We start from the raw sequence: 8,791 nt of genomic DNA, 5'->3' as shown, positions 1-8,791 counted from the left end.
AGCAATTTCTCCATTTGAGATTGAAAAAATTTTTTGTGTGACCCTCTTTTTTTGACCTTGAACATAAGTCTTCGTATGACTTGCAAGGCGCTCCTGTTGATGTGTTGTAAGTTGAGATTTCCGTAGTAGTTTCCATCCAACTACAAAATTTTAATCGAAATTTCTTTTGATTTCCATCCACAGACTTACTTTTTATATCAAAAAGTTTTCAATTTTTGATATGCCTGTTTTGTCTACTTGTCTACTATGTAGTTTATATGTAGTTTTTATATAATTTGAAATGTCTTCAATTCTTTCTGGCCCTTTTGAATGATATTGAGGGATAAATATGGACTAAATTGCTCTAGCTATCTGCGACCCTATTAAAATTTTGATATAAATCATAGTTTTAGAAATTAAACAAATGTGTAATATATGACAAAATCTTTATTTATGAACAAAACTCAGTGAAATTTTCAACGCTTGTTAAATTTATCACTTCAAATAAAAAAATGCAAAAAAAAAATGAAAAGGTCAAAGGGCATCCCGCAATTCCCAAAAATAAGAATGAAAATCCCAAAAATGGGATTTTTACTTTTTTGCCTATAGGTCCACATTTATTTCAGGGCTGGGAAAATACTTTTGGAGTAAATAGAAAACATATTGAGGTTTTCAAAACTGCTTTCAGTTTTCTGATCCCACCTTTGGGATTTTAGAACATGTCGCCCAAAGTTGAAGTTTTGATAAAAAAAAATAGGTCATATTCGGAAGGACGCAGTGGCAACATTTTCAAAAAATAGGACAAGTTTTTTACCAAAGCGTTCTGCATAAAGATACCTTTTAGAAAACTATAAAATTGTATATGTTCTTAAAGAAATTTTTATTTTATTAATAAAAGAGTTAAGACACATTTTTGGCAAAAAAACGGCAAAAATCTAAAATTTTTTGAATTTTTAAATTAAAAAACGTATATTTTTGGATCTGTTAATGATATTGATCTGAAATTTTTGTATATTATTGGAAATTTTGTTGTCTAACTAACAATAAAAAATTTAGTCCATTTGGTCCAAAATTGCGGTATTCAAAAAAGAGGCGGACCAAGGTATGGTGAATTTTGTATCACTATATTTTTAAATGCCTATAACTCGGATATTATAAGAGATAAGTTGTATGTCTATGCATGTTTTTTCAAGATCCCGTCGAATGGCACGAGTTTAAAAATTTTATATGTCGTAGGTACCCTACTTTGAGCCGCCACAGCGCTATCCCTGGGGCATATGCAGGGTTCATCTTCAAAACTTAAACTCGAATTCTCGAATAATTGGCTACGCTCACGCCAAATTTTATCCCGATCGGATCAGCCGTTTAGAAATGCCAGATTTATTTCCAAAAAATTTCGATTCTGCCCCACTGTGCAATCAATCAAAATATTTGTAAAAACACACATTATGATGATGCATAAATGGCTGTCATAGTATGAAAACTGTCAAATTACCGCGTTTTTAAACCTGTAAATATAATTGTACCGATCTATCTTATTGGCCATTTCCTTAAAATACATTATGGTGCATAAACGACTGTCCTAACTCGAAAACTGTCAAAGTTATTTGCAACCATATCGGAACCTCAAATTACCCCGTTTTTACACATAGAACAATAATTCTATTGATCCATCAAATTGACCAGTTTTTAGACGAACACATTATGCTACAAATTATATACCAAATTAAAGTGCAATCATCCTTCGCCAAGGGTAACTATCTGGTCGTGATGCGAGGGCTTAAGTACACATAGTGACCATAACTTACTGTGACTAATGCTCTGGTATCTAGCTACAGGAAGTTATGGTTGCAAAGAAGTGTATAACTAAGGGTTACTCATCTTGTCAAGATAGTAATGGTGGTACGTGTCTGTCAATCCTACTTCCTTCTATCATGACTTATATATGCACTTTTAAGGTCAAGGTGAGTGGTAGCAGTGCCAAAGGCCTGGATGGCCCTTTTAGGCTAGTTGCTAACAGCTCCCCTCAGCTTCATGGTAAAGCGCTGTTGTAATGTAGTTGCCTAGTCCACGTACGCCTTCTCTGCGTGTATTGTCCGTTTGAACGTGCATACTCGTGGGATTCAAAATAGAGAAACCAGAACGAAAAATAAACAAGGAGGAGAGTAGGGACACGACGGAATGGGTGGTCGACCTGTTAGGGAGAGACAGTCCGGACGTCACGGTCAACGAGGATGTTAGGGAGTTGGACTGTACATAGGAGGACGGAGACGTTACCCTTACAAATCTCTATGCCAGAATTGTTGAGCATGAAGGTCAGGTACTGACCGACTTAAACGTGGAGGGTCTTGTAGAGGTTTCAAGTGACTCATTTGGTGATACTAGTGCCACATAGAAGCTGGGGAATTTATTTCTGTCTGACGAAGAGCTTGCTGACAGTCAGACTGTTAAGATAACGTCCCCTGCTAAAGAGCCCAAGAGGATTTAAAGGGGACATTTGGGAGAAGACCGTCCACAGGTCGTTCGCAAGTGGCCGTGGAGGAGAAGCCAAGTGCCCCTCCACGAGATATTAATGATACAGGCGAAGGAGGAGAAGGCCAGGGACGGGACTTTGCGATCTCTCGCCTTTCTGTTCTCGTCAAGGGAGAGGCTCCTACACAGAAGGCACCGACAAAGCGTCGCTAAATTCGAGAGAATATAGGGCCCCGTCAGTGACGTTCTGGGTTGGTCCACTCTCTGGAGACAACAGGTCGTTGCTGCTATCAAGCCGGCTAAAACACAAAAGAAAGATGGGTCGATAGCAACATCAACCTGCAGTCTGCCAAAAGGCAAAGAGGGTGGTATTCCGAAAACCGATGCGCTCATGTCTTCGGAGCTGCGGAGTTCATAGGTCTACCACCCAAAAAACCTTCCAAGGTGAACACGACACCAGGTAAAGAGGACCGGTAAACTTCCGGCCCGCTCTCTTACTGACCTCCGTAAGGACGTCAATAAGGAAAAAGGCTCCGGTAGTGATCGGACCAATGGTGTCAAAGTCACGCAGCACAACGAAGAAGTCTGCTCCATCCCCGGCTGGCGCTCCTAAAGGTCGCAAGGAGACAATTAAGAGAGCCAGATCTGGGGATGATCAACCCTCTTTATCCGAAAGAAAGTTAAGTTAAGGGCGTGAAGATTGTCAATTGCGGTAACAAGAACTCCCTGGAATTCTTAAAATCGGCAATTGGCAATGTAGCGACATTAACCCAGCAGCAAAGCTTGAGGTGATACAGGCTTCCGAACTGCCGCTACGGTCAATAGTGACAGTGTGGATTCCACCACCCGTGAGAACGGTGCAAACCATACTGGCAGTATTAGCCATAGAGAATGGTATTCTTCTTACAGACCAATGGAGACATGTGAACTCACTGGTATGAAAGGAGAATGCTGGCAAGGACTTTCGATTCGCTGTGGATAGTAAGTCCTGGATCAGATGGTCGACTGTTAGGAAATTGTCCAATAGGGCAAGGCTTACAGATCGAGCGAATGACTGGAACAACTATAAATTGTGCTTCCATAGGTATAAAGCGGATCTCAAAAGTGCTAAAAGGAATTCATGGTCTCAATACTGTGAATCCATAGACAATGTCAATGAGTTATCAAGATTCCGAAGGATATTATCTAAGAACCTGAAGGTCATAGGGTATATCCAAAGGAGTGATAACTTATGGACTGAGTCTAGCTCTGAGACTATAGCTCTGCTAATGGAGACACATTTTCCTGCTTGTCTCGCAACTGTAGATGTGTTTGACGACCAACGGGACTTCGAGTCTGTGGCGCCAAGTAGCACCTACAGTTGCATAGAGGAGATAGTCACTAGAAAAAAGTTAGTATGGGCGGTTAATTTATTCGACCCTTTTAAGTCACCCGTTCCGGATGGCATATTTCCAGCTCTACTAAAGAACTTACCTCATGACGCTATATATCTTCTGCTGAAGATATTTAGGAGATGCCTTGGTAGTAGGTATTTACCAAAGAGGTGGACGGAGGTTAGGGTTATTTTCATACCCAAGGCCGGTAAGGCAAGCCACTCAAAACCAAAAGATTTTAGACCTATCAGCCTGTCTTCTTTTCTTTTAAAGACACTTGAGAGACTGATGGATCTACATCTATGGAGCAATATTGATACTCGCCTCATCAGTGGCGCTCAGCATGCCTACCTTAAGGGTAAATCTGTTGAGAGTGCACTGCATGAGGTGGTAAGTTGTGTAGAGCACGGCTTGAAGAATAAGTATTATACTCTGGCTGCGTTTTTGGATATTGAGGGAGCCTTCAATAATATAAGGATTGAGGCTATTAGGGAGTCGCTTATAGAGCTCGGAGTTCAGGATTTTCTGGTGAGCTAGATAGTCTGCATGCTTAGCAGCAGAATTATTAATTCTACCCTAGGGGATCATTGCATCAGGAGAAGGGTTACCAGGGGGACACCACAGGGGGGTGTTTTATCTCCTCTTCTGTGGCTACTAGCGGTTAACGGTATCGTAAGGCTATTTGAATCTAAGGGTAGGAAGATATTTGCCTATGCAGACGACGAAGTGATACTGGTCAAAGGAAAATTTCTATCCACGATCAGTGACATTATGGAAACTACACTGGGTGAACTCTCATCATGGGCGAAGGACAAGGAACTGGGTGTTAATCGAATTAGGTTTATCTAGAGGAGCTAAGTACTTAGGAGTCTTCCTTGACAGCAAGCTGTCATGGAAGGAAAATTCTCAGGAAAGAATGAAAAAAGTCTCAATGCCTATTACAAATGCAAGAATTCCATAGGTAAGAATTGGGGTCTGCAACCAGATATGGTAAATTAAATTTACACATCGGTTGTCAGGCCTATTCTAACTGTTGGTTGTATTGTTTGGTGGGAGACATTGAAAAAGGACAGCTACAGGAAGTTGTTCAATAAAGCTCAAAGGTGTGCCTCCATTGGTATCACTGGTGCCATTAGAAGTACTCTGCAAGCGGCATTGGACATCATTCTGAACCTGTCACCTATAGAACATTTTATAGCGGGTGTGGCGGCTAGGAATCTACTAAGACTCTACGAGTCTTCGTTAGTGAAACCTTCGCTCGAAAATCATACAAAAATTTTTACGAAGTAGGTCTGCTTGATCAAGGTAATTTCCGTCATGGAATTACGGATTATGATATCACGACCCTAGACTTCGGGGAAACACCTTTGATAGAATTTCCAACTAGGGATGATTGGCTTGTACCCGACAGACTATTTGGTGGGTGTGCAGTTTTCACTGACGGGTCCAAGATGGATACCGGCACGGGTGCTGATATCAACATAAAACGGTCTTTTTGACTCCCTGACGAATGTAGTATCTTCCAAGCAGAGATCCTAGAGATCTGGAAAGAGACGGAACTGATAAGGAATAATATCGATCCGGGGTCGGTTGTGACAATTTATGTTGATAGCCAAGCTGCTCTTATAGCATTGGGTACATTCGCGCCTAGTTGTGGATTATAGAAATGCCCTGAGGCACATTATGAGACTATTTGTCATTAGATTGTGTTGGGTGCCAGAGTATTGTAATGTGCAGGGCAATGAGGTTGCGGACGAACTAGCTAGACTGGGTTCGAATCTTGATATAGATGACAGGGATGTAAAACCACCCATTTGTCACTATAATAGGATGATATTCGAAAGAATGTGCGACATCATTAACCAGTCCTGGAAAAGTTTATTGGATTGCAAGATATCAAAGGCCCTGTGGCCAAAACTCGATATGGGTGCTACCAAATTACTTATAGGACTGGAAAGACGCAGTCTAAGGTTTCTGATAGGGTTTCTAACCGGACACTGCTCAGTTAGAACCCTTGTCAGTAAGTGGAACAGTAGTATACCGGACTATTGCAGGTTATGCGAAGATGAGGAGGAGGTAGAGACGATCGAGCATATTATCTGCCAATGTCCTAGGATACAAAACTTCAGGCTGAAAAGGTTAGGGAATAGGTTCTAAGGCGAACTGGGGGAAATTGCGGGACTTAATCTATGGTTATTTATGTGTCCGTTTTGTTTGCTATCTATCCACATTTCCTCTTTACCTATTTTCTTTCTCTCTTGTGTTGTTGTAGCGTTTTTGTCTTCGCTGTTTTGTATCTTCACGTTTTTGAAGGGAATCACAATGGACCTTATGGTCTCTGATTGGATATACGCCGTTTTTACGGTGTATAACCCTTACCAACCTAAACCTAAAGTGCAATAATAATGCTTTAAAATGATGCATAAATGATTGTCATAGCATGAAAACTTTTAAAGTTATTTGCAACCATAGCGGATAATTCTACCGATCTATCCAATTGGCCATTTTCTTCAAATATATTATGCAATAAATTATATACCAAAACAAATGCCAATTTTAGTGCTTTAAAATGGTGCATAAACGACTGTCCTAGCACGAAAACTGCCAAAGTTAAGTGCAACAATATCGGAACCTCAGATTACAGCGTTTATAATTCTACCGATCCATCAAATTTACATTATTTTAGAAGAACACATTATGCCACAAATAATATACCAAATTAAGGTACAATCATAATGCTTTAAAATGATGCATAAATAACTGTCATAGAATGAAAACTGTCAATGTTATTTGCAACCATATCGGAACCTCAAATTACCGCGTTTTTAAAGGTGAAAAAATAATTCTACCGATCTATCTAATTTGCCATTTTCTAAAAATACATTTTCAATAAATTATATACCAAAACAAATGGCAACTATAATGCAAAAAAAAGATATATAAACGAGTGTTATAACATGAAAACTATAAAAGTATTGTTTAGCTCAGGGTTTGTTGTAATGGAGGAGTTATCCAAAATCCAAGATAGAGTTGTGGCTATCAAATAAAACCTACAAGGTTATGGTTTAAATTTTAATCGTGGATATATTTTATTTCAAGAAACAAATGAAATTTCCCTTTGTTTGTTTTTTCGTACTAGTTTTGTTCACAATTTATTATATTTCCTAATCAAATTCAAACTAAATTTAGTATTAAAATATATTAATTACAAAATGAACTTTACTTTACGATGATCAAAAACCGAATACCTCGGTCTGCCAAGAACTATACAAACTTAAATCTATGCGAATAATAAACTTAAAATAAGCCAGCTGATGACCGCAACGCCCTTATCTAATGATTTTTTCCCAAGGTTTTGGCAGCTTCACTAGGTGTCGCATACCAGGGATGGGTCGTCGTTTCAAACTTGAACATCCCGGTGGCCTTGCTGCATAGCAACTTATAGAGCATGATTTTAGTGTAATCTTCATAAAATTCTATAAAAAATAGGAAAAAAAGAAACAAATAGAAGCAAAATACATTTCCAAAATTCAATCCATTTATTTCAGGTTATATTCATATAACATGTAATCGTTATGACTCCGTTGTCATTAAATCCGTAATCAATCCATTGTAGCGGACCTTAGCCAAAAACTGAATAAAATGAAATAATGTATCCAAAAATCGTAAATTGTGCCAATGGTTTGCCGAATGATCCTCCATAAATGCCATTTCTTATTACCCTGCTATAAACGTCACCACCCAATAGTACGTTTACCGGAGTGGATATATTAAAATTAGGATCTGCTAATTGCAACCCTGGGAATTCTTCCAGAATCCTATCATCGACAGATCTGGGTGGTAGTATCATCTTAAAACTCCTCTTGATTTCAGAGTAAATCTCTATTGTAGAGCTAGAACCGTGGTTACCGTTAATTTTAATTAAGCACTTTTCCTTGTTGTCAACATGAATCCTGCGTGCCGATATTCTATTAGCTACCTCTTCCGATATGATGGAAATATCCGAATTAGCATCTAATATGGCTCTCACACTGATAAAACGGCCCTTTGCTTCTATATTTAAAACCACTGTGGGCTTCAATAATATAGAGTCGTGGATATTCGGCACATACACGGTTCTTGCGACGGTACTCCTTTTAATCGCATTGAATTTTTTGTTTCGTCTGCGACGAGCGTTACGGTCCTGGGTTTTACTTAAAACCAGGGCTTGAGACGTATTAGGTCTCTCGCTCTCATGACCACCATCCAATCGTCGACCTCTAGATGAATTTTCACGGCCATCTTTATTAAATCTTCGTTGATGTCTAGTCCTTTTGTTAGCCGATATATTTCTTATATTTGGTTTATGTAATAACGTGTGATGCATATCACCGCAACGTTCACATCGGCTCGTACTTTCACACGTCCGCCAAGTATGGTCATGAGCCAAACAGCCCGCGCAATAGCGATAGATGGAGACCAGTCGCATTCGCTCTTCGTAGTCCACCTGTAAAAACTTTTTGTAATACCGTAAAGGGTGACGTTTTAGACAAATCCGGCAAATCAGATTTGAGGTGCGATGACCTTCAGCACGATCTCTACGATTAACCATGAGGTGTCTGTAAATAGTTGTGGGAAAACTTAAATATTATTCACTTGGAAGAACCACTAGCTTCACAACTGGTCTCACTATGGAGCCTCGTGCTGTCTTTAGCTCCACAACTCTAACATGGCCGTCCTTACCCATATGTAACTTCTCTACCCGACCTATACGCCATTCATTTGTCGGCAGATTATCTTCCCGAATCACGACCATATCACCAATCTGTAAATCTTTTCTCGCAAATTTCAATTTGTTCCGCTTTTGAAGATCTTTTAGATATTCTTCTTTCCATATAGTACATAAACGTTGATTCAAAGCCTTAACTCTTTTGATTCAAAATGTACCTCAATCCACCAGCAATTCTACGGAAATGATATTTAAAGCT

General features: G+C 39.3%; 1 protein-coding gene across 1 annotated transcript; it reads right to left on the bottom strand.

The window, feature by feature from the left end:
• Positions 1-7,446: 7,446 nt before the first annotated feature.
• On the bottom strand, positions 7,447-8,562 carry LOC111689753. Its single transcript, XM_046947844.1, has one exon. It carries the CDS (start codon positions 8,413-8,415, stop codon positions 7,447-7,449), a length of 969 nt encoding a protein of 322 aa, XP_046803800.1. The 5' UTR covers positions 8,416-8,562.
• Positions 8,563-8,791: the final 229 nt, after the last annotated feature.

This window comes from Lucilia cuprina, chromosome 4 (genome assembly GCF_022045245.1).
Source record: "Lucilia cuprina isolate Lc7/37 chromosome 4, ASM2204524v1, whole genome shotgun sequence".
In the NCBI taxonomy this organism is placed as follows: domain Eukaryota; kingdom Metazoa; phylum Arthropoda; class Insecta; order Diptera; family Calliphoridae; genus Lucilia; species Lucilia cuprina.
Note: the sequence above shows the minus strand (reverse complement) of the source record. Positions and strands in the feature narration are given on the sequence as shown.

Coding starts and splice junctions, on each gene's coding strand:
- LOC111689753 (XM_046947844.1), bottom strand. CDS start 8,415: ATGGTTAATCGTAGAGATCGTGCTGAAGGTCATCGCACCTCAAATCTG.